The 27111-nt window shown below is 44.5% G+C and overlaps 1 protein-coding gene across 1 annotated transcript in view; it reads right to left on the bottom strand.

The window, feature by feature from the left end:
* Positions 1-26327, bottom strand: part of sv2a (synaptic vesicle glycoprotein 2A) — a 44385-nt gene extending 18058 nt beyond the window's left edge. The window contains exons 1-2 of the mRNA XM_035609053.2: positions 26203-26327; positions 5575-6342 (exon numbers count right to left, since the gene is read on the bottom strand). Of these exons, the coding sequence (XP_035464946.2) occupies positions 5575-6181 (607 nt within the window). The 5' untranslated portion in view covers positions 6182-6342; positions 26203-26327. The remainder of the gene's footprint in view (positions 1-5574; positions 6343-26202) is intronic.
* Between the last annotated feature and the right edge of the window lie 784 nt (positions 26328-27111).

Raw genomic sequence — 27111 nt, forward strand, 5'->3', positions numbered from 1 at the left:
CCTAAGCAGGTTGCTTTTGTGCCTAAACCTAACCAGACCAAATCACATCATGAAACTGGTTTAATTGTGTATAATTGTTTGTATTGACCAGAAAACCTCAGAAAACCAGAATACATTGTTAAACCTCATTGAGGTTATATATAATATGTATAATAATGTTGGGCAACTCGGTCAGACTGATCAGACTGACCACCACGACCTTGATTTTTGCCTCTCTACATAAAAGTGTGCACTGCTTCCTGGATGTAAATCTGTCAACATGGAAATAATACCATGGATAACTGGCTAGATGATGACCACGTGATACAACCCTGAACAAACTGAGTTGGCGGACCTTGAGTTGAGGAATATAAATGGAAAGAATCTGATCGTCATTCGATTTTTAGGGTAGGTTTACAATTAAAAAACATAAAAACCACACCCACATTTGAAGCAGGTGATTACATCTAATGATCATCACTTCAATTCTAATAGCCAACGTGATGGAACTTTCACTAACTTTCGGGTGTACTACTAAAAGATGCGTCGCTCTCCACGTCACGTCTTATTTTGTTGATACATTGACCAGCTTCCTGTGCGCTGTTCTTTACCCTCAAAGCAGCAACGTGCAAAGAGATGACCGGCAACGACGGGGGAACAAACTGCTGACAGTGAACGCTGGCTTTACGTTGCCAAATGGTTCAAATGAGTCAGACAGACGAGTCAGTGTGGAGTCAATTTTGCAGGAAAGCGGACGAAGAAACCCACTCGGGCTTTAAAGAGCTCCGCTGGATCAGCGAAGCTCATTCATCACACAGTCCAAGAGGCTAACTGCCGGGATGAGGCAGGTGGACGCACAGTTGGCTCATCTGGAATCATATTGACGGGGGAGAATGAGCCAAGGTTGGCTGTGAGGATGCACACGAACAGGGACATCAATAAAAGTGTGTTGGATTCTACGTGTGTGTGTGTGTGTGTGTGTGTGTGTGTGTGACTCATTCCCTCTGTCCTTCCTCCCTTTCTGCCTGTCTCTGTATTTCTGTGCAAACACTGCAGCGCTGAATTGGGGAAGAAGGTGACTTTCACTCCCGCGTTTGATCGATTGCAGGGGTTTCTTTGTGTGCATATGTGGCCATTTTTGCACGGATCCTGTGTGTGCGTGCGTACTCTCATGCATGTGTGTGTGTGTGTGTGTGTGTGTGTTACAACTCTGAGCGGCTCCTTCTCGTAGCTGTAACAACCAACGAGGCAGTGATGATAACAGGCCTCAATAACCCCGTCGCCGCAATGCAGCAGCATCCGAGTACACAGACAGACAGACGGACACAGTGACCAGGATTTGTCATACAGTAAGTCCTGTATCTCTTCACACTTCAAAGCTGTAGCAGTTTTCTAAATGCAGCAATTTGACAGAGACTTGTGAAGCAGAAGATGAGGAGGAATTTCCCATACTGGCACATAATGGACCCATTTGAGACCATATTTGTATCCCATCGATCAGTTCGCGCTCACCGCTCACACAATGTTTTTTCCGGCCACGACAGCTGTTTCCTCTAATAAAAATGAAAAAAAATCACACCGCCACAAATAAATCAACGTATGGAATATGTCAAAATGTTGTTGGTTCATTATGAAACCAGAGCCACAAGACCTGAACCACCTCCTCCAAAAAGACCTAGGTGTGGGCTCCAGCTCCAATGTTGCCTGGTGGGAAGCCAGTGAGGGATCCATGACTGTTTTTTTTTATTTTACTGTAATTCTTTTCTGTCTTAACTCCCACATTTGGTGTCATCAGGGTAAACACCAAGTAGGACTTCTTACAGCTTAGAAGATGCACCACATATGAGAGGAAAAAGAAAAGCCCTAAAAAGGCAGCATGCCGATGTTGTGGTGACAGCCTACTCTTAGGCTTATTATCCTGCTCACAAAGATGAGCAGGATAATAAGTTAATGACGGCGTAGGGGACGAGCACGGGTCTGCAGGCAGCTGGGCACCTCAGCTCTCTGGAGAGAGAGAGGGAGAGAGGGAGAGAGAGAGAGGGAGGGAGGAAGAGAGAGAGAGGAAAGGGGAGGGGAGGATGGTGACCAGTCTGCGCCGTGACAGAACTCCCAAAGCCTCCGGGGGATTGAATGTGTGCGGTACGTGTGTGGTTGAACATGGAGAGAAAAAGGGTGTGTGTGTCTCTGCATCATAGTGTGTCTGTGTACGTAGGTGAAGGAGGAGGGGCAGGACAGGGTGGGGGGACTATTAATAGCCGGTTTTCCCCTTTCTGCCAGAGTGCACAGGGCTTCTTGAATGAGCCGGGGGGGCCGAGGCTCGTCAGCACTGGAGGAGAACGCAGTTTCTCATCAGCCGAGTTCAGCCCCTGGGCACTCCCTACTGCCAACTGCTGAAAGATGGACAAAAAAAATCAAATACGATAAAAAATGTATTTGTTTGTAAGTCCGGCCTTGTGACACTGAGTGCTGGGATGGGAACACTCCTAAACTGACAACACAAAGGCTTATTAACACGCCACCAAACAGTGGAAATAACTCAGGAAATGAGCCGTTTGTTTGAAGTGTTGCCTGCTCACATATTTGACACATGATCAAAACAACACTCACCCTCCGAGAGAGAAAAGTTAAACTGGGGCTCAATATTTTGCATATTTATTTCCAGATGTCCAGCATGATTCTTTTCTGATGCTAATTTCCCAAATGTACACCAACATTCCTTTTCTAAAAATAGATAATCATATCGGGGCGGGCTGCAGCATCCAACCTGGTTTGCCCTTGTCGTCTGCCAGCATCTCTCACAGGAGTCCCCCATCCCCCTCCTCCTCCCTCGTCTCCCTACATCCTTGATCTCAGCTCTTGATTTTATGTTCACCAAAAGGCCAAGGAGACATTACGATAAGCAAAGGTTCCCTTTAGCCGGGTCGTGTCGCGAAGGATTCAGACTCCTCAGGAACACGGTATGTCGGGGCTGAAGCGTGGCTGGAAACACACACAACAGTGGGGAAATCTCCTTGACATCCCAACTGTTGGCTTATGCAGCACCTTTTCCCCTCCTAGAAATCTCTTTCCGGTGTTGCGGAGCTGTTTCATCTTCAAACCAGCCGCACTTCAGCCGCAACCTCCGCCGCTTCACAACAAGGCAAATCAATCACGCAAATCAATGTCGACCCAGTCCATGCTTCTCTGCTGCTGCGTGTGAAAGTGTCTTCTTAAGGTCGTCGTGCAAAAGCACTGCGCCACAGGCACCGCTGCTGATGCTCGAAGAGCCTCACTCTGTTTTATATGCTTTCAATGCCCGTTCGAGCACATTATAAAGACACATCTCGCAATGTCTATGGGGATTTCGCAAAGATCTGTTTCTGCTTCTGAATTCCTCCCTCGTGATAGACGCGAATGTCTGTCGGGGGGGCTTGATGCAGCGCACACAGACGCACAATCGTGCTCCTGCCACAATGCGTCAGGTTTAAGTGGCTGGCGCTTGTGAAGCCAGAGGACGCCGTGTTTGGAGCGCGTTGAGGAGAAGAAAGGGGCGAGTGCGGGGGTGGGGTGGAGAAGAGGACACTAGGAATCATGGGACGCAGGGAGGCGTGAGCAAAGGCGGCGCTCCAGCGTGAGTCAGGCGCGTTGCGTAACAGGGAGAGGGGAGGGAATCGGGACTGGTCGTGGCATGACACAAACCCGAGTCAGGGAATGGGGGGGAGGGGGAGACGCAATGGACCAGAGGTGGAAATAATGAGAGAATGTTTGCTCAAGGTTTGACGTACATGTACTGTACTTTGGTAATTGTAAGACTCTCTACTTCTTCTGCTCCAGATCCCAGAGAGAAATATTTTACTCTCCTGCTCCAACATTTATCTGGCAGCTGCAGCGACTGTTTGCACTGTCGCCTCGTACAATATTGATGAAAACAATATTGCCTTTTCTGTCCTTCCTTCATTTCTTCATTCCTCCCCTCTGTCCTTCTCCCTTCCTGCAGTACTTTTTAAAACTCTATTTTCTTACTTCACTTTTTTTTACGCTGTTCCTTTTCAGCTTCCCCTCCTTTTTTCACCCTTTATTCCTTTTGTATCACTCACTTTTGTTTTTTTCTTTCCTCTAGCAATCTCCCAATCGCACTGCTTCACAGTTAGTACACTAGGGTAGGTGTGTGTAATCCGATTGTCCTCTATAGAGTGAACACTACTACACAATAATAGGGAGCATAGACGAATTGTCAAAGAAGTGTGTTGGAAAACAATCAGACTAAAGAACTGGAACCAGCAGAAATCATCCTCTAAGGCTGGAAGGAGGATGCTGCAAACTCTTCTTTATCGAAGGTTAAAACAAAAGGTCGAATCTATGTAAATGTATATGTGTGACCTCTGTTATTTACCAACATTAATTCAGCCAGGACTACAGTACCGCTGAATCAATGGTGTTCATGTTTGAACAGTCAAAGCCCAGAGTGCTGTGCATCGGAAAAAGTCCATTGTGAGATGTTTGTGTCACTAAAATCTGGATTAGGATCAACAGAACTTCTAATTCCGCGTTCTCTTCAGTTTCGATTTGTTAGACACTCCAACAATTGTGGATTCAGAAGCATTTCAGCCAGACTGAATGCATATCAGGATGACTAAGCTAATTCCGCTGTATTTTGAATTAAACTATAAAATGAAGTTGTGTAGTATTTACAGGTCATTTTGTATCAACCTGTTTTTAGTTCTAGATCAGTTGAATTACACATTCAAGACATAAAGACATTTTTTCTGCTTAATTTAGTGCAATACAACCCACAGAAAATGGCTATGAATTTGCCTGTGTCTATATTTAACTAAAAAGCACCAACATAGTTTTAATGGAATATCTCATTTTGGTGGCAAACACTCTCTCTATGTATCTCTATGTGGGAGATGTATCCCTTCTCATGATGGGTTTGTACTTGACATAGATTACGCCGTGTGTTTGAATCTGTTTTCACCAGGAGACCTCTGGCCCTCGCTCACAGTGTCCTTGCAGGGCGGCCAATGACAGATGGCGAGGCAGGTTTGGCCTGTGATTGGACATTGGCCCTCTAGGCAGGAAACGATCACGACGCCTTTGCCCACTTCACAAATGCAGAAACACAGTGACAGACATGCAGCATGAACTGAGAGCAGGCAAACGAACGGTTAATACGTGGGCATTCTGAAAAAGAAAACTTTGCTCTCTCACACGCACACAGTCCAGCGAGAAAAACAGCAGAAGTGAAGCAGAGAACGTTGTAGTTTGCACTGGCTGGGGGTTTGATTTGAAGTCCTGCTGCTGCTCAGATGCCGCACGGGCAGTCGATTCTTAAGCAGCTGTAGTTCCTGTGCCTACGAGGCGGTGGAAAAAGCAATTACTGGGGGATAAGCTGCAAAGGTAACGGCCACGATGAGACAGAGATAAAATGTAAAGGGGAGCAGTGAACTCCCATCGGAGGCGCTGAGATGAAAGTAAACAGCGCAAGGGCACAGGAGGCAGCAGATGTGTGGAAAGGAAAAGAAAATAGTCGCTCAGACAATGTGTTGCGTCAATGTGCGTTATACATGTTATTTGTTCTATTTGCATGCAAGGGAGTGATGTCTGGATTCTTACCCAGCATGCCCTTGTTCGGCTCCGATAGACACATGTCCTTCTCAGCACTGGGCAGCACGAAGCCGACCACAAAGATTTCCACGCCGTCTGCCATCAGAGCCAGGCCCAGGACAAAGTAGAGCGTCCACTGGAACTTCCCGTGGCCACACTCCTGCAGGATGGCCTCGTACTGTTCAGCCAACTCCTCCTGGTCTTTCCTCCGCTCGCTCTCGTAGGCCGACAGGTCCCTGAACTGCTGCGCCTGCGCCGCCGTCGCCCCGTCCATGGAGCCGGCCTTGCCCGATTCGGCCCGCGGGATGCCCTGGTACTCGCCCTCGTAGATCTCGTCGTCCTCGTCGTGCCCTTCGGTGGAGTCACTGTGGCCTTCGTCGTCATTGGCCCGGCTGTCGTTGCGGTAATATCCGCCGTCGTTGCCTTGCACGGCGGCATAGTCATCATCATCTTCCTCCTCAAAGCGCTTATAGGAGCGCTTGGTGTACTCGTCGGTCATTTTGTCCACACCGCGGCCCATTTTCTTGCCGACCTGCTTCTTGGCCACCTTGGCAATGTCCTTGGCGCCGCGCACGAAGTCTGAGCGGCCGTCTCTGTAGCGCCCGTCGTCGTCCATCTTGGTTGTGTTGAGGTGGCGGTCAGTTGCTGCTAGGAATGGGAGGTATCAGGAGCGGCCCGAGCACATGAGTGTGCAATGGGGATTTCTGTTAGCTGGCGAATTCAGCACCGCGGACAGCTCCCTGCTCCTCTGGCCAGCGAGCGCTCAAACGCGGAACCCTGTGGAAAAGCAGAGGGAAGAGCTTCTGTAAGCATGATTCAACACGCTTGTTTCACGCGTTCAAACAGTCCGGATCAAAGCCAATTAGTACTGAAACACGAAAGACCACTGGCGTTATCTGGGGGGGAAAAAGGACATGACAGCTCTAAGGAGCGGACGTCGGAGTGCAGGAGCCGAGTGGCCTACATGGACTGAGCAGCAGTTATCTCATAGCTCTCTCCTCAGCACGGCGCAAGTCACATATAGCGGCATTTACAGCGGCGCACCGCACAGCCGACATATAATGAACCGTGCTGCGACGTAGACATGTGTGGTTAACAAGCGGCGCTGCAACGTGATGTAGGTCAGTGTATATAACACGTACCTCCAACGGTAAGGTTGGACTGAGGATCACACTAATGATTAAATGGACTGTATTCATACGGCACTTTTCTAGTCATATAGACCACTCAAAGTGCCTTACAGCACAAGTCACATTCACCCATTCACACACGTTCATATGGCGCTTTGTTTCCATCACATTCATACACTGCTTGAAGAGCTGCCAGAGGCTATAAAGGGTTAAGTGTCTTGGACATGATGATGTTTATTGCTAGGGGGTCATAATATGTTGTTAATTGTGATCTAAATAGGGAAATTCGTGAAATGTGTTTTCATTATTTTAAGAGACGGATCAGTTCTCAAAGCCCCAGTGTGTAATTTTGGTAATTTTCTGGCACCCGACAGGGACACTTTATGGTGGCGGACCGCTGATTCCATATCCGCCTTCTGGCAGCGGGAATGCCATATTCTGGACCATTATATTCAACACGACGTAGCAAACATGCTGACTTATACGGAAGTCGGATCCACCTGATGTAACTATATTTAACTCATTCAAAGTTGACGAAAAAACATTGGTTCTTTGTTGCAGATGATTATACATAGTTGCAACACATACAACGCATAGTTTTGGACAACATATTCAATTTCTGTGACTACCTTCTTCTAAATATTACACAATGTATAGCTAAAGTATTTTGTGCTTTTAAAAGATGTGGTCAAATCGAGGAAGTATTCACTGCATTAATTGTATTGAAGAAACTTGTTCTCCTACTATTCTTTCTTAACCTCGACATGTTTTAACTCAGACTCACTACTTCCGCTGTCCTGTCCTGTGTCATCCTTTCTTATGCACCTGCTACCGCCACTATGTCATGATTGTAACGTCCTGCCTCTGACCCGGACTTTAGAGTTCTATTGTGTACGTTTAGTTTCCTATCTGCCTTTGTTTTTTGATTTCTCTGTTCATGTTTGTTTGGGACACTTCCTGTCAGCCATTTTTTGTAGTCTTTGTGTTTCCCTCCATGGGTGCGGTCGAATTGTCAAATTGGCTTAGGAAGTTTCTTAAATCTTGAAGTGACGTGAAGTATTACATCAGCAGACATGATAAGAGCTGTTCGTATTCTCTTAATGCATAGGAAAGGAGCTTCAATGCTTCCTTTCCTATCTCCTTTAGCACAGGGTACACTGGACGTTCCTATGCGAAAGGAAAGGAGTAATAGACGCCCCACAATTCATTGCGACATTTAACGTGAAGCGCCATGCACAAACGTACACGATTCAATCCGAAGTAGAAGAAGAAGAAGTAAAGGTTTTCTGTCTCCAGTCACCCCTTAACACTGACTACATCCTTTCAATCGTTTATACTGTTCATTGTCCTCATCAGATAAAAAAAAAGGGGCCAGCGTGAATCTATCAGCAGGGAAACTTGCTCTTTTCTCCGACACCTCTGTCACTGTGATGCTGCCCTTGTTTGTCTCGCTGACGGGGACACGCTGCGCCGAGGAACAGGCTGCGAGGACAACAAGTGGGAAAAAACAAACTCAGCAGGGGGAACATCATGTGTTTTAGCGAGCATCTAACAGGCTATATATTGTTATTATTATTGCTAAAATCACTAAATCAACTATGAAAAAAAACAACAAGCAAAGAAAAGTCTTTGGTGCTAGAGACGCATTTTGGCGTTTTCCAAAAGCACTATACCACAGTCCATGGGATCCAATCTAGGGGATAGATTAGACTGGTCTCCAGATGATTAAAGGGATAGAGAAAGAATTGTTAGATTTGTTTCTTAATTTTCTTTCAAATTCATTTCATATTTGAAGAGGAACTCAACCACCTTCGATCAAACTTCTCATCTTGCTGCCATTGGATGTGGAAACAAGTGCAATAGAGCCGACTTCTGAACCACAACTGACCACAGACACCAGAGGGGAAACTTTCCATCGCTGTTTTCAGACATGAACTCCGGAAACTGTCTGGAAAATCGGGTCTGGGCAATTTCCGATCTCGCCGTTCACATATGAAGAATGCAGCACGAGATTGTCCGAGTCAGATGCTCTCACAAAAGCAGTACATTTCTGAAAAATTCTGTTGAATCTGCCAGAGATTTTACTGCAGGAAAATGTCTGGACGCCAGTGCATGTCTGAAAGCAGCGTATGAAACCACTTTTCAGACTGCTGCTTAAAAAAGGACAAATCACTGCTCTTATGCCCTTTCCACTGAAAGGTCATAACCTGTGACTAGGGTTCACAAGCAGAACGTTTCATTTAATGGCTGACAAATAAGTGTTGGGAACCACTTTCCACTTCGACTGAAGCCCTCATCTCTGCCTGGCATTGTCAGGGTCTCTGCCATGAACCATTGTTTCCACCTCGTCCGTAACCAGATCACATCTCCAGCATGCGTGTGCTCAGGAGACCATGAGCAGAGAAACAAGTCTCTGGGGGTCGACTGCTGCTGCAGCCAACGCTGACTTCATTCTAGTGGCTTCCCAACAATTTCTTCAAAGAGTGCAGCAGCAGCTCAGCAAGAGAGAGAGACATGGTTCACCTTGAAGGAGCCGGCCGCACTGAACGGCTTGCATTTGTTCTTCATTGAAAACAAAATGTTGAAAAATTGCAGTTGGGCGCAGATTTAACGTCATTTTAAAGATTTATTAATTTAGTACTTTTCAGCAATTACAGTTTGTCTTCTCCAATGAAGACATTTCATAATATCATAACTGTGTTTAACTCTACTCTCATCCATTATCTGTTTATAGACCAGCCTTCACTTATGGGTTAGAGTTGTTGAAAAAAATTGTTCATAAACCATGCTCACCAAAACTAAATTCTGTTACTAATAAATACAATTAAAGTGTTGCCAACAAAATAATAATGACTTGGTACTTTCTATTTCTTATTTTGTCATACAATAAACCTATTTACATACACACAATGAAAATGAAAAAAAAAATATATCTTGTGTCTCATTTTTGTGATCAACACCCCATAACGATCAAAAGGGGTTGGTGCGTTCCCCAGCTGTTTATCTGTGAAGCCAGGACACTCATGCAAGTTAACATAAACCTACAGACAGTATCAGCAGGTGACAGAACAGTCACCCTCCCCTCTCCCATCACATAAAACCCTTAATTTTACGGATATTAAAGTGAAACGAGTATTCCTGCTCTGCCTCAGTCCCCGTCCTGCAGTAATAACAGGGTGAAGAAAGTGTCACATGGTGCACTGCAGGCACACGGCCAGTGCGTGTGAGTCATCCTCTGTGTTTGCTCTGGTCCGAGCCTGCCAAATGTTTAACAACTAACCATGTTTATCTCTCTATTATCTCCCTTCCCAAAATCCCACTTCAGCTGGAGACATGTGAAATGAGCCTATATCAGAACTGTTTGCTTTCACTGGATCTATTTGCACATCTTAAAATGTGTGTACTTTAAATATTTAGGTGTGGAATGATGATGGCTGCTCGAGAGACCACACAGCTTATACAACTGTCAAGCTTATATTTTTAGCATTGCATATTTGCAGTTCAGTGGCAGATTTCATTATTCTTCGTTATTCTTGAAACAATGTGATTACTCTCATAGTTTCAAGGACATAAATGACACCTGGCACTATTCTATCAGCTGTAGCTGTAGTGGGTGTTGGTTAAAAAAAAATGGTTGGGATCTGAAACAGCCTCGTCTTATAATGGTTGACTGTGTGAAATTATCTTAAAAAGGCCTTTGATGAAGAAGAAACCTCATGATATTGTGCACAGGTCTGAGGATACAGGTGACAAAGGCAAGAGTGCAAAAAATGATAAGGAGAAATATCAGTGACTGTAAATAAAGACGGAGGACATGTCTGCACTGTACAAAACTGAAGCCAAGATATCCTAGACATGGGTGCCGCCATCTTGCGCTGGGGACCGGCCAGAGTCTGCACAGCAGTGATCGGGTGGAGCTGTGGTATCGTGGCCCCCATCACCAGTCAGTCTCAGCTGTCAATCATGACGTTTCACCCCGTTTTTATGGGGAATTAACACATCAGTTTGGTTAGAACTACCTGAAAGGACAGAAACCATCTTTGAAAAATCTTTAGTAAATGTGTACTTTTTAATTCTGCCCCATGTCCAATCCACTAACATGACGGAGGCGGGGTTAATGACCTATACCGCAGCCAGCCACCAGGGGGGCGATCATAATTTTTTGACTTCACTTTTATTGAGCTGTCATAAAAAAGACCTGTTTTGCAGTTTACTTTAAAATATAATTATCTATATTACACCCTGCAGGACTTGATCCCCTTTCTGCTTATTTTTTATTTTATATATTTCTTCAGTCTGAATCAGGAAAGGTTCATTAATGCCCTTACATGTTGTCGTATTGTGAGGACAAAAGATGGTAACACACATCTTGTTTCCCTCTACAACACTTCATCTTACTGTATGCACATTTTTTGTAATACCAGGGTGTCAATATGAGCTCTGTATTTACTGCTGTGTCCATGTCCAGGAAGTGATCAGACTGCCAACACAGTGTACCAATCAATGAGCCATGTAATTAATATCAGGCTGGATGGAGGCGCAGTGTTAAAATTACACTGGATAAGTGCCAAACTAACCTCGCTGACACTATTACTATGGTTGTTCCTGTTCATTAAAATGTTTGTAACCTCTTTGCGAAAGTGCACAATGATTTGATTACGCCGAGAAAAAACGGCAGATGTAACAGGAAAAGAGGAGGCAGCGATCGACAGCAGAGGGAAGGCGGGAGGGGGTGATCTTCGAAAGCCTCATGCGTAGCCTCGGGGGAGCTGGGCAGACACACTCTTTACTGCCGAGCCAACATCGAACGACCCAAAGGTCCTCTGGGATATCTGAGTTTCTAAGAACATGCTCGCTGAGAGCCAGCAGAAAATTAGGCCAGAGAAGAACAAGGAGTGTTGCGTTAAGGGGCTCCTGTCTGCTGGTTAGTGCAGAGCAATCTGCTTTAATATCTCTTTTATCTTTTTTAAATGCAATGCATTTGCTTCAGATCATTTCAAAAATGAAATATTCAGAATTACTAAAAGACTAGGACGTTCAATTTTGATCTTTGGCTCCAAGTTTACTCAAGAATGTGAGGAACAACAGTCCAAGAGCACCAGTGCTCTGAGAAGAATATATTACTGTACATGCTTACATCAATGACGCTAACATGCTTATGAAATGCCAGTAAATTGAAATGCAGTTAAAAAGCAATTATATTGGAGTGTCAAAAACAAAAACACTGTCAGGCCGAACCACCGGAACAAACACAAGGGGATAAATTGATTTCCTGTGTACATTCGAATTGGAGCCTCAGTGGCACTTTTTGAATTCCTAACTGAATAACTATGTCCAAGGCGACTGCTATAAAAATATTTGTTTGGATTTTCCTGGCTCACAAACGTCCCTCAGGCCACAGATTTTAGATATGATGTGGATTCAAATGATTCAGGCCAGAGTTGAGTACAGCACCACTTAAGATATCTGGCATCATTGACTAATCCGCATCTATCCACTATTCTTCATTTTGTGATCATATTATTATGAAGGAAAAAAGTTGTGGTGCAGCTCTCTTGCTTCAACAGCTTCACACGCTGAGAGGCAGCAACACAAGGGAAGGTTGTGAAAGACATTTGGTGCTTTGTCACCAGCCTGGCACACTCGCCCCCCTACGAATTGCTCATTTTCAGTTTGTGTGAGCTCGGTGATGACTTTTGTTGAGTTCCAGCCCGTGGCTTCTTGTTCCAGGTCCCTTTGTCCTGTCGGCCTGCGGCATCACGTCAGCCACCCGGTGTCCGTTTGGTTCGCGGGTTGACCACACAACTGCAATTATTTTCTCTCACACTTCCACAGATCATCCAGCTGCGATCTCATCCCTGCACTGACTCAATCAATGTTCTGTCTCTTTCTGTGGAGTCAGACGATTGGTCGCTCCTCCTTCGTCACCACGGTCACAACCTTTTTTCTTTCTTTTTTTTACCAGGAGATTCTTGAAGCCAATCTGAAAGCAATGAAGCAGCATATCACCGTCCCATTAGCCGTTCACAAGCCGGAGAGATGAGAGTGGCTGCTGGTTGACTCTCTGCCTATGAATAACAAATATATTTCCAGTGTATGGTATACCATATGCAGGTTACTGTGCAGCTGGAGCTGCTTTCTCATTGCAGTGAAATATAGCCAAGATCACAAAAGTAACTATACAATCATGTTCTATGAATGATGTCTTGGAATCCAACTAGCCATCAGAGAAGGCTAAATGCTTCGTAGAGTAATGAGGAACTAGAATACTAGGAGGAGTGCAGACTGTAAAGACTTAATGTGAAACAAAGTTCTGGCATCGGTAATGAAGTGTGAGCTGATAGTATATTAACAGTTGAGAGAGGAGAGGAAGACCCCCCCCCGGCTCAAGTTGTTTGCTGCTGATGAAAAGACAGAATGATGTAATCCCATTTTTCTTCTAGTGAGCGGAGAAGACGCCTGAGGGGTGGGAAGTGGCCACACACACATTCAACTAACACACACTGACATGTGTGCAACATAAAATGTGGCGGGCTAAAAGCATGCTCACAAAGGATAGCGGGCAAAGAAACGTGCGAACGAAATGAACGGCAATGTCTTGCGGCTGCCTCGAGTCAAGCATTCACACAGTTTTTACGGATCTTCAGTGATGGGAGACATTGAAAACTAAAATCTGAATATTGCTTGTTTCATTTTTCTCATAAGCGGTGAGGATGGATGGATGGAGGTTTCTCAGTTCTGATGGTCAGTGTGTCCATATTGACGGCAATGCTAATGTCCACATGCTTGGATTACATATGGCTGGCAAATGTGAGATCAGTTAGATCATTTTACTTTTGTCGAAAATTAAAGTTCATCCAAAATACAAAGACAGCTTGGGGTTTTTGTCATGACACAACACAGGATTGCTCAGTGGAACACGTGCCTTGTTGAAAAGGTTAGAAAGACTTGGATCGTCTGTAATGAGTAGTTTAGTCTACAATTTCCAGCTAATAATGATGTTCGGTCTGGCGGGGAACATCTGGATGAGCACTGCAGGCCTACGTGATAAAGGGAAGGAGCAGTGATCACCTCAATTCCGCTGCATTGGATCAAATGACAGCTCACAGTGACGACGCATGAGAATCACCAAACAAATCTTTGCAGCTCTGTCTTTCAGCTTATTGTTTTAATTTTACAGCCACACAACTTCGCCCTATCAGTTCGCTCACCACCACACCCCGTCAGTGTGGTTTTTCAGTGTGGAAAAAGTTTTGTTGTGAGCTGGCTAAACCCTAAAGCCTGACTCTGAACAACTGGTTCAGAATTCTGGACTCTTTTTTTAGCCCCGCCTGCAATCTGAGAATCTCCACTTCTCTGGTGAAGGGCCGTGACATTCCCTACACATTTTGAAATCTGTTGACCAGTCACAACAGACTGGGCCAGCTGGCCAATGAGAGCAGACTGGGGTTTATCGGGAGGCGGGGCTTAAAGAAATCCAGATGTTTTAGACAGAGGGTGGAAAGAGGAGCTGCAGGAATGGGCAGTGTGAGAACACTGATGCCTTGTCTGAACCCTAGAGCATGTAAACCTTTTGAAGTGGTCACCCAAATTAAATGATGAACCTGAGTATGAGCATAATATGTCACCTTTAATAAACCAACTGTCCACAATCTGTCCAACACAGGATGAATACAAGAGATGAATACAATCCATGAATGCAGGTCCATCATGTGTAGTCCTTACTTCAGTAATTACAGGTGGAAGGGCTAAAATGATGACGAAAATAATACGATATTACTTATGCTGCCATTTTGAAAACATTATTTGTTCTGAGATTTGGACAGACTGAAATTGTTGCTGCTGAACCAATTCAACACACTACTTTTTTAACTTTCTAAGTTTTCTTACTAAAAAATGAGATTATGTTGAATGTTATTATTAGGGGGAATAGTTATTGCAGTGTTTGCAAATTAATGAAACAGCACAACTCTGTCATTGTTTGTATTTCGAGCTGAAAGCGCATTTGATTTTTCTACACGTTCTGACTCTTCAGTAAAGTTGTGCTTTGGGAATATTTAATTTTATTCAATTTGCGAACATTCTGCCCACATCTCAACTATCTACCTCACAGCGGAGCACTGGATGTTTCCAACGGCTGCTAAAGGAGTCGTAACCACATTAGTCTGACTCAGTCAAGACAGTTCTGTCAACACCGGAGAGCATAAAAGCGTTCAGCGTCGGGGCTGAGAGCCTGACATTTATCAGTTGCTCTTTACTGCACTGTTGAAACGCGACCGATAACTGCATCTGCTAAATTGAGCTGTTAAAACTAGATTTCCTCTCCCACATCGGCACTCAGCAGCACATTTTATTCGGTGGAAATACAAGACCAATTTAGCAGCGGGCAGTTCTTTGGCAGGGAATCAGACAAGAGGCTACTGGCACGGCGAAGATGGATGAGGAGGAAGAAACCGGCGAACAGCTCATACGCGCCGCTGTGACCGTCGCCCCGAAACCACTCGCTGAATAAACGGGCTTTGATGAAATCCCAGCGCGCTCACACCTCGATTTATTTTCCTGACAGAAGGAGATACACAAAGTGAATACATTTTCTCCTGCTTTCTCTCTCCTCCCAATAAAAAATGAAACATGATTATTAATTATCTCACATGACAATCAGATGAAAATCCCATTATGACTGCAGCATCCTTTTACTGCACGCCTCCATGTGACTGGTGGAGATACTTGTGTGTGTGGTAGTAGGAGTCAAACCACCAGAGACCAAGATGTTGTATCAGCATCTCAAAGAAAAAACATTTTCGTTTGAGAATGACAATACGCTGAGATGCAACTGCTGAGAAAAACATGTCATCAACAGAACTAGGGAAATTTTTTTGCTCCTTGCACAAAACTCTTCAAAAGAAATCCTCCATCTTAAATGACGCAGATTGTCACATGTCCACTGGTTGAGGGTTGGTCAGGTTTAGGCACAACTTTGTTAGATCACGAGGAACATCATGGTTTGGTTTAAAGCGACCGTATGCAATTATTTTAACTATTTCTACTTTAAAACAACAGCTTCACAGTAATTTTGATGCTAAACAGATTTGCAATCGGGAGAAGTGAGCGTCTTTCATTCCCGCTCAACGCTCCTTTTCTTGCACGATGTACAGTAATTGTGGAGGGCGGGTACGATTTTCAGTTTTGAAGTGCCTAACTACAATAATCAGCCAGAACCAGGCCCAGCAAGTTCAAGAGTAATACTGAACTTTAGATCAGTGGGGAAAAAAAAGGCTTAGAAGTCATTAAAAACCAGCGCTCATCTACGATATTCAGCGAGGAATCGTTCAAAATATCAAGAATTCCAAATGGAGGTCTGGCGTGTTTGTTACAGTGACACCACGTCCAGTTCCGGGAGCCGGGGATCATGAGGAATAAACACTGTGCAGCCATGGTTCAGTTCAATGAGTGCGACTACAACGTCAAAACTCCCGTCAGGTGATTGATGGGCTTTGTTTTCTGTACATGAAAAAAAAAAACTGCTCGACCGCAGGGAACTCAACAGGATTCATTCGCACTTGCGGCTGACAAATAAAGTCAAAGTTCATCACCTTGTTACAGTAATAATGAACACAATGTGGTTATGGATCAGCGATTCAAGCAAGAGTGGCTGGGAGAAAAAACCCTCCAAACTATTTGAAGGAGCTTTTTCTACAGAGCAAAGGATAAAACAAACAAACACCGCACATGCAAAAAAAAATACTGCTTTTTTACAATGATATCATGAATTTACTATAATTAAATGAAGAACTGCATAATGTTTTTACATTTTACATTCAGAGCTGATCCATTACTGTATATTTCTGCTTGATGCCTCTGGAAGGTGAAACAGCCCTTGAAATATTTCTCTTAGCGTAGCCCTCACAGTGCATCGCGACACAATATTCTACCACAGCTGGAGAGGCGGCGGCAGCGCGAGCCGAGCAGTTAGTGGGAATAAAAGCCGGATCAAACAGGAGTAAACGCCTTCATTTAAAATGCGTCCAATTAACAGCCCCGCGTGTGCCGCCGGGATGACTCATTCCCGTCTCCACATATCACCTCGGCTTTCATCACCACACACATTTATACAACTTCTCGTATGCAATACACGTTAACACAACTTCATGCATAAATTATCACTCTCCCATCAGGACTGAAAGGAATGATTATGCACTCAAATATAATGGGGGGGAAAAAGAAAGAAGTGGAAAATGGCTTTGAATCAAAGTGATGAGTTCGCACGTCCTCTTTTTGTGCGACCAAAAATACAAAATCTATTCAGGTTACAAACAAACCAGCAGATATTCACACTGGTGAAGCTCGAACAGGAGAAGTTTGGCATTTATTGCTTAAAGAAACAACCCCAAAAGATTCATTGATTATCAAAAAAGTTGGCAATTAATTATCTATCAACCGACAAAACTTCTAAGCGACCAATTGTTGTATTGCTGTAATAGAGTTGAAATTTCCTTTCTGGCTTAATCTGCAAATTACTTTTTTGATGTTAAATCTAACATCTCCAAATGTGTTGTTTTGTCTGACTAACAGTCTCAAACCCAAAACACTTGTTTATTGTTTCGTCTCTCCACCTTGTCACAGATAATCATACAGGCAATGCCATTGACCTATGTATGAATGTTTTTCCAACTTTTTGAATATTTGTACGATCGAATTAATGGGCCTTTTCTGCTCTTCTGTTCTGTTCTGAGTGTGACAGTGTTGCATCATGGGTCGGGTCAGCGCGGCCCACGCACCTCCTCTGTTTGAAGATGTTCTCCGCAAGACTCAGTCAGCAAACACCCACGCTCATGATAAAACACCTGATGGACTTAGACCACAGGAGGAGTTAACCTTCGCTCCCTGTTCATCACACACAATCATACAGTGAATTAAGGCTGCGTAGCTGAAATTTATAAGAAAGAAAGAACTGTCTACTACTGTCATGCATAACGTCAAAGGTGAACCCCTTGATAAATCACGTGTTATTATAATTTGGCTTGAAATAGAGCTGCAACAGTTAATCGATTAATCGATTAGTAAACGATTACTAAATTAATCGCCAACTATTTTGATACTCGATTTATCGGTTCAAGTAGTTTTTATGGAAAAATACGTCAAAATTCTCTTATTTCAGCTTCTAAAATGTGAATATTTTCTGGTTTCTTTGCTCCTCTGTGACAGTTAACTAAATATCTTTGGTTTGTGGACAAAACAAAACACCATGTTGGGATTTGGGAGACACAATCGCAATTGTTCACCATTTTATGACATTTTATGGACCAAACAATGAATCGATTACAGTAATCGAGGCAATTATCGACAGATTAATCCATTATGGAAATAGTCGTTAGTTGCTGCCCTAGCTTGAAATGAGTAAAGTCAACAACAGAAATCGAGATGCAGATCTAATTATACTGCACAAACTGTGTCTATATAATGTAGTTTCTGTGCTGTTGCTCCATGTCTCTTCTCCAACTTTCATTTACACACCGAATTAAGTGTCGATGCTCATTTGCTGGCACAGACGCTGCACTTAACGAGATGGAATGAGAGATGATAGTGTGAACGCATCAAAGAAAAAAACGTGTGGGAAAAGAGAGAGATTACAGTAATTGCAGCACGTGCGTGCGTGCGTGCGTGCGTGCGTTGAGTTTGAGAGAGTGAAGTGGAAACGGCGAGGTCAGTGGTGGACCCTCCCAGCTGCAGATGGCTGATAATGTCATGCAGCGCTGAATTAATTTCACTTGACATCTCTGGTTGCTCGCTGTGACGCACGCAATGAATTTTCTCTCTGATAGATCGTCCCTGGGTCTCAGCGCAACCCCGATCGTGTGGACATGTTGATAGATGGAAGTATAGATGGTGAAGAAAAAGCAGGGAAGCTGAATAAAATATGATTAATTGATTCCTGAATTGGCTCAACATTTACCTAACATTCAACATGTTTCTGATTATTTCTTTGTCTTTCGGAAATACAGGCTTGGCGTCATATAACAAATTTAATTTGCAAGTTATGATCTTTTATGTTTTTTAAGTGTTTTTATTTTCATTTAGTGATTGTCCCAGTTTTTTGAGACTCACTGTTGATGTGACACTTTAAAGAACCCCTCTAGTCCCGCTTTAAAGTATATTAAATAATCATGCTATGTCCAATATTTTGTTCAACATTGTTTACCCCATTAAAAGTTTAAAGGTGACATATTATGCTCATATTCGGGTTTATGCTTGTAATTTGAGTTACTACTTGAAAAGGCTCACATGCTCTAATGTTCAGAAAAGGCATCAGTGTTCTCATCCTGCCCATTCCTGCAGCACCTGGATTTCTTTTAGCCCCGCCTCCCGATAAACCCCAGTCTGCTCTGATTGGCCAGTTGGCCCAGTCTGTTGTGACTGGTCAACCGCTGTCAAAATGTGAAAGGAATGTCGCGCCCCTTCACCAGAGAAGTGGAGATTCTCCAATCAAATTGCAGATAGGTGCACAGGAATCTCCTACTCCATGAGAGGAATGTGAAAACACCTCTATAGTGAGAAAATTCGCCCAGATACAAGTCCCTATAGTCAATGTCAGACATTTGGACGGAAACAGAAGAAAAACACTTTTTTGAGTGGAGCGGAACTCTGAAACTGAACTCCTCACAAGGTTTCTTAGCAAAACAAGGCACTGCTGTCATGGTGGTGGGTGTCCCTTCTGACGTCAACTAAACATAGTACAGTTTTGTTCTCCAGGTTTTATTGTTTTCTTCACAGTCGCTGCTGGACCAACAGGAAAGATGCCGGTTTGTCTGTTACCTCCTCACAACCCAATGAGACGCACACAGGCGTCAATAAAATCTGCTCGTGTATTCCCGCTCACTCCACCGATATCTCAGTTGGCGAGTCCTTTCTCTGCTCTCACGAGTGTAACGAGAGCGTTGCATCCCGGGTCGGGTCAGCGCGGCCCACGCGCCTGCTCTGTTTGAAGATGTTCCCCCACAAGACTCAAGTCAACAAACACCCACGCGCATGATAAAGCACGCCGCCGCCCGCCGCCATGACGGACTCCGACCACAGCAGGAGATTAGATTCAGCCGTATGTTCATTTAAGATCATCACATTAACTGTGGGAGGATGTACAGACTGCTGAGCAACAAGAAGCAAGCTGTCAGAGTCATGATATAGTGATTTAACCAACTGTGTATAAGTTTCATTGAAGCTTTTCTTGTTAGAATACTGACTATTTTCTTCAACAAGCAACCTGCATGTTAAATCAACATCCTCTTCTGACACTAATCAAAATAATACTAGCTTCCTGCGAGTGTTGGTTTAGAAGCGTCCCCCCCTCAAGTGAAGTCATTGAAATGCCCTCTAAGCTGGGTGAGGTGGGAAATGTAGTGTTCTTCTTTAGCACAGACACAGTACAGATTCATGCTGGCTTTTACTCATCGTCCTGCCACAGCCCCATCCTCTTTTGGCAACCACAAGGATTTCACCCATCCATCAGCATTTCTTTCTTTTTTTTTTTTTTACTTCCTAACCCATCCTCCTCCCTCATTTTTCCATCAGCTACTCTGGTCCGAGCTTCAAGGGGAAGTCCTGCTGAGGTTGTGCGAAGGATTCATTTTTTGAAATGAGTAAAGTCAACAACAGAAATCGAGATGCAGATCTAATTATACTGCACAAACTGTGTCTATATAATGTAGTTTCTGTGCTGTTGCTCCATGTCTCTTCTCCAACTTTCATTTACACACCAAATTAAGTGTCGATGCTCATTTGCTGGCACAGACGCTGCACTTAACGAGATGGAATGAGAGATGATAGTGTGAACGCATCAAAGAAAAAAACGTGTGGGAAAAGAGAGAGATTACAGTAATTGCAGCACGTGTGGAAACAGCGTTTGCGGTGGCAGAGTCGGCTCGGCCCTCGGCCGTGATGTATTGGTGCGATATAAACGTCTCACGGAGCCACACAGGTCCAGTTCCCCGCTCGTCTGCACCAACCGCAGTGTGACATCTGCACACAGTCACGCGGGGAGTGACGGTTTTCGTTCCGCTGCACCGTGTTCCTTCATGGCTTCAGGCTCATCCGGGCTAAGTACATAACAGCAGCCTGAGAGGAGGGTATGACAATTGGTTTGTTAGGCTTACTGGGTCACAGCTCCAGTACATGCTCTGGTGCATGCACGTGCATACACAAGTCCCCTTTGGGAGAATGTGCAGCCTAACGCGAGTCACGTCATTGTTCCCCTGCTCAGGCTCTCAGTGTGCACTGTCACCCTGGTGGCACCAAGGCAGCCAGCCACACCATGTCAAACACAGTGACGTCAGATCCCTGCATCCATTTTGGCTTTGCTCACTGCAAAATGGACTGAAGGGGAGTCAGACTGAGGGCATCAGGCTGGATTAAAGACACGACAACACAGCGGTGTGCAAAACTTCTCACACAGCCTCTCTCATTGCTCTCAGTCTTTTATTGTGAAGTCGTTCATTAGCATTGTTCATTAGCATTCACCGCTTGTGCAAAGTTCATTGCGTTGTGAGCCGCGGACACCGCGAAATGTCTTTTGAACAGAAGGTGTGTTTGTTGGACACTGACTGGCCAGCTGAGGGGAGCAAACTAAATTCAGCAATGTGACTCATTAGCAGCTACTGACAACGACCTCGGGTAATGAAACATAATCAAGACTTTGGTGAGTAATGTTATCTGTGTTGAGACCAACAAGACTGACGTGCTGTACTTACAGTAGGCAGTGCGCTGCTTTCCGCTGCATGCTGACATGCTGATGTTCCACATGTGTAGTTTTTCATCATTTTAGTTTAACCAATCAGCATGCTACTATTTGCAGATTGATTTCTTTTTTTTCTTATTAAATTGGCAAAGTTCTGCTGAGGGACATGGGGTGGATGCCATCAATTCAAAGTTAGACCTGTCGATGGCGCTAGATGAAAGGTCAGGTAAAAAAAAACTAAATTATATAGATTACAAAGTAATCCAAACCACAGTTATCAAGATAATTAAATCTATAACCACAAATGGTGACCTCGTGGTGGCACTAGGAACACTCCCACGTCCTTAGCGGTTGGTGTTCCTGATTCTTTCTGCTTGCACGATCGTCATAACAACAACCAATCACAGTTTTACCACTCAGAGCACACAGCACATGGCTTTCGTGCTAACCTGTCATTCTAGCTGACCATGCAATGCCAAAGGAAAATAAACTCCACAACCACATGAACACACTCCGCGGGGAACTACGATGGAGTTTCGGCGATGCATGACGTTGCCCCGGTCGGCAGCGTTTCCGTCGATGCCTCCAAACGCGTACGTGTGAACGCAGCATTAGAGGATTCATCTTTAGGATTCAACATGTCGGAGGCATGGAGGTCTGTAGCCCGATCGATCCTTCTCGCAGATGTTGAGATATGTTTATTGGACGTGTTGACCTGCCAGTCATGGTAAATGAAAAAATCAGGCGATCACCGAGGTCAGAGGGATTCATCCTCTAGAGACCACGGATGTGTTGATCATCATCATCCTTCCAGTAGATGTGGAAATGTTTCACTGTGGATCAAAGTGGTGCATACAATCAAAGTAACTGCAAAATTTGCCTGCAAATTTACTGCAGAGCACCACTACTTCCAGGTTTGGAGTGGAATCTTTCCAGACTCCCAAGAATATGCTGCATGGATTACGGAGAAGGACTATAAAGCTTCTTCAGGCAAACTTCAGTCCTCGGATAACGTCGGCACTGCACTTCGCAGATGCTCTGCTGCACCCCTTCTCTCTCACTGAACAGTGGGTGTAATGTTTTTTTGTTTCTTTTTAACGGCTGTCTGAATTCGACTGTGCCACAACTGTGTGTGTTTGTGTGTCACCTCATTACTGTGTTGAATTCAATCTACTGAACACTGTTCTTTAAAGTATAGTGCAGCAGAGGAGAGGAGGTGCTTTCTTTTTTCCAGCTCCCATAACAATCTTCTAGAAAGCGTCTAATTACAAGATCCTTGTAATTAGCTACTACAGTAATTGCATGGAAGGCGATGATCTGAGACAGTATCAGTATCCAAGGAATGTTTTTTTTTTTTACATTTCAGGGAATATGCTTACTCGCTTCTTTGTTTCAATAGGTTCAAGTTAGAGTAGAAATTCAAGACCACTTGACACTTAATGTGTCAGTTGTAGTCACTCTCAGTGTCTGGCTGTCAATTCCCCAGGCTGTCATTTCAGCGACCAGCTGGGGGGGGGGGGGGGGGGGGGGGGCATCAGTACTGCTGCTGCTCAGTACTGATGCCCTCAACTACCATATGTACCCATGGAGTCTAAGCGCCAAAGACTCCTATCAATATTTGGTCATCACATATCATCCTATTAAATCGGTAATGAATAATGATTCGTCGTACCTGGCTCTGTCTCAAGGCCAGCACCCGTAAAACTCACCAATGGACATGTTGTTATTTCTTTTAACTTATATACTCAAACTCAGACAAGGAAAGTGCTTCTAGGTTGTTGTTGTTTTTAATCATTTATGCTAAGCTAAGCTAAGAGCCTCCTGGCCTCAGCTTCTCTTCTCTTCTTTTACTCCCCAAAATACCAAAGTAGTTTTTCAGAGCAAACTATAGTAAAGATGCAATCTCCTCGAAAGAACTGCCAAAATAAATCTTGTATCTTGAATGTAGAAAAACTCACCTAGATGCAGTTAAATTCAAATAAAAATGTATTTATTATTGGGAAATTTTCATCTTTGCAGAATTGTATACCTCACTGTCATGTCATTGGGCCAATGATTATTAATCATATGTATCTGTTTACAACAGCAGAGTCGGACACGTCTTCTGGCCTAAACGCACTGTCACTTGTTAATGGAGAGTTATGGGCTCGACACTTATCGCCGCTTTCGAGCCCCCCACCTCACCTCATCTGGCGACGAGGGGAAAGGCCATCGATTATCTCTGACACAGTAAATCTTCAGCGGAGAGGAATCACTCTCAGCAGCAGCGCACGGACAAAAAGAAAGATCTCTCTAGAAAAAGCAATGCTCCACTACAGAAGCACTGCTCCTCGATGCACGCGTCCAACTGTTCAAACAGCTTTTGCTCATTGATGGTGATGTTGGAGAAGTTAGCTGAGGGGGATAGCTTCGTTCTACAGCCTGTTTTTCTTTTCTTTCCCTTTTTTTCCAAACTGTCATTCGCGATACATCCAAAACACCACCTCTCCCAACTGCAGAGAGAGGCGAGTCGTAACTTGTGACAGGGCTAATCTCTGCGGACGGACCGGAGCACGGCCCAATCAGCAGGAGTAACAGGCAGAAAATGAGAGAGGCAAACAGAGCAGCTCCCTCAGCTCCTGCTGGTTTGAAGTGGAGTTCCTGTGTGTTTAACTGGCGTGAACAGCCAAACGGGAATGGCAGCCTCGACCCCCAACAAGGATGTGAATTGGCATTGTTTCTGTTTCATAATGAATCAAAATCTTAAATAAATCGATCCACATTTAGTTGATTCCCTTCAGAAGCCAGCATGTAGAAGAACATTGACACCTTCACTCATCTAAAGGGAAGAGGGTGGCAACTGATGATTATTTTCATGATTAATTTGACTATTTTCCCAATTTAATCGTTGTGTCCATAAAATGTGAGAATATTCCCAAGGGGATGCAGTAATTTTAATTTTTTTTTTATTCTACCGAGAAAAAACCACAGACATCTTCATTTTTCTGTCATATATGAGAAAGAAAAGCATGAAATCGTTGCATTTTAGAAGCTGGAGCCAACAAATATTTGTCATTTTGGTTTAAAAATAGACTAAAATTACTGCCAAAATGATCAAAATGGTTAACTAAACATCTAACCGTTGCACCTCTGAAGCTTGGATCTGGGTGAACAGCTTGCAGCAATCTCTCGTCACATATCTGAACCACTGCAAAGTCTGAGTACACGTCACAGTTACACCCAACTCAGGATAACCTCTAATAAAAAGTCTGGCACTGTCGGATGCCAATCATCCCAGACGGATGTGGGTTTTTTCACTCCCTCGGGCTCCAATCCGGTATGACCCGTGGTGTAGAAATCGATTGCTGCCTTACCCCGACGCACAAAACGGAAAAACAGGCCTCCTGAGGGACGGAGCGGGCGATCTCATGGGTGTCAAATTCATCCGGGTCTGTTCAAGATTCAGTCACAAGCACTAGGCAAAAGAGAAAATCAACATTCTCTGTAGGATGCATTTGATGGCTGTGGACTTGGGCCGTTACCAAAGCTCTTGTTGCAGCCGAATGAAGACTAATTAGGTGTTTCAGGCTGTTTGAGTTGTACAATCCGACTATTATAAATCATATACTGTCGAAGAAAGGACTGCACAGCAGGTAACTCATCACCCCCAACCTCTCGCGTGGACTGGATGCATCCACACGCACTGAGCTCAGAAACTGAGAGGAGGGAGCTGCATTGATGGCTGCCATGAGGGACACGACATCAGACATGAGAAGTTGGGTAAAAAGAAATGTTTTAAAGCGTCATCTCCAAACACAGAATGGACCGTGCATGAATTGGTTTTCCAGCAGCCTCATTCCTCTTTCAAATGAGCCTCGACGCGATATCGAACGAACCAGCCCGTTTCCAGCACCACCACTGACAGAAACCACCGCAGCTCCTTCTCCGTCACATTCTCCCCGCTGGGTTTCTACAAGGTCATTGTGGCGCACGACGCAGGACGGGACACCACGGCTGCGTGGGCACGTTTGAGCTTGTCGTGCGAGTCGACTGTAACATCACGCAAAGGGGAAGGCTTCTTATGATCTTTGAGAAAGTGCCATTAAGACAGAACTGCAAATGTACGTCCGCGTAATGGAAGAGGAGGAGAGAGAGAGAGAGAGAGAGACAAGGGCGCCGGTGCCAAAAGCATCGTCCAAAGAGATCAAACCGGATCGATGAGGGGATGAAGCTGGTCATAGGAACCGTTTGAAAACATGAAACCATAACCCCTGTAACCTCCAACCATCCCCTCTCGTCCTCCTCCACTGTCCACGGAGTGAATTCTCTGCGCTGGGATGGATGGATGGATGGATGGATGATGATGATGCTGATGGTGATCGCTCCGAACGCGCGCAAGAAAGACCTCCCAGCAAGAACAAGAACGAGCAGAAGCAATTCGCCAAAATCCGCAGTCAGGATGTTTATTCAAATCCTGCATGTCTCGGTTGTAGTATTTTTTTTTTTGATTATTAATTCATGCTTTTCCACCGCGAGTCCACTTATGCCTCGATTCCGTTCGCACACATGTTTAGGGGTCATTGCATTGCGCAGCAAAGGCCTATACATTGTTGTTTTTTCAATCGTCATAATTAAATGTCGAGTTGTATTGATAAAAAATAAATAAAAAAACACAAGAACATATTCATGAATGCCATCCGGCTCCTGCAGGCACGTTTGAAAACGGCCACAGCATCGGATGATCATGCACTAAAAGGGATGTTAGGACAGATTTTAAAAGAGGATTCATTATCGTCTTACCTTTTGGTGGGAATTTTCAGGGTGACCGGAATTCGTGGGGGGTTTTTTTCCGTGCGAGGGAGTCACCCCGAGTACTGGAAGCAAGAAAAAAAAAGAGGGGTTGTGCTCTCCTGTGATGTGCACTGACGTAGTAGAAGAGAGCTGCACCCTCCTCCCCCCGTTTACGTACTAGACAGTACACGCCATCCTTCTTGGATGGAGACGCCGCCCCCTCCTCCTCTTCCTCCTCATCCACTCCCATCCCTCTTCCAGCAGACACCACTCCTCTGAGCAAAGAAGAGAGAGAGGGGGGGGGACCGAAACCAGAGGAGGCGATATACATTTCTCTCCCGAGGGATTCGACCAGTCTACAGATATTATCAGGTCACACTGTTCGGTGCGCACAGCCAGGTGCGCTCATGCCCAGCGGATCTCGATCGGACCGTCACTCGCTCTATGTGCGCCAATTGGCTGGTGCAGTGAACTGTGCAGGACGGGCCTCTGCCCCTGCACGTGCTTGGGCTCGTGCCTCTAATTGGCCTTGTTAGAAGGAAGAAGGAAAAAGCCCAACAACACAAGGACGACCCTGGTGGAAACACAACCGAAGTCCCATCCCATTCCAAGGATTTGATAAAACATATATAGGCCTTTAAATATAACACCACAAAAAAAACATAGAGATCTGCAATCTAGCCTGTAAATGAACACCGGAACTCCTCATAGGATGTACAACAAATTTGTCGCTTGCCCCACACATGATTCATGACGTAAAAGTACTGCCAAAACATATTTCCAAAGCTATATCTACTCTTAATGTGTATGTGCTGTTTAATTTGGTCCAAACTGTTCAATCATCACTAATTCTATTCAGGTTCCCCCAGTAAACTCATGGCAGTGAGAAAAACCCCTCAAAATGCCTCTTTATACAAG

This window comes from Scophthalmus maximus, chromosome 20 (genome assembly GCF_022379125.1).
Source record: "Scophthalmus maximus strain ysfricsl-2021 chromosome 20, ASM2237912v1, whole genome shotgun sequence".
In the NCBI taxonomy this organism is placed as follows: Eukaryota; Metazoa; Chordata; class Actinopteri; order Pleuronectiformes; family Scophthalmidae; genus Scophthalmus; species Scophthalmus maximus.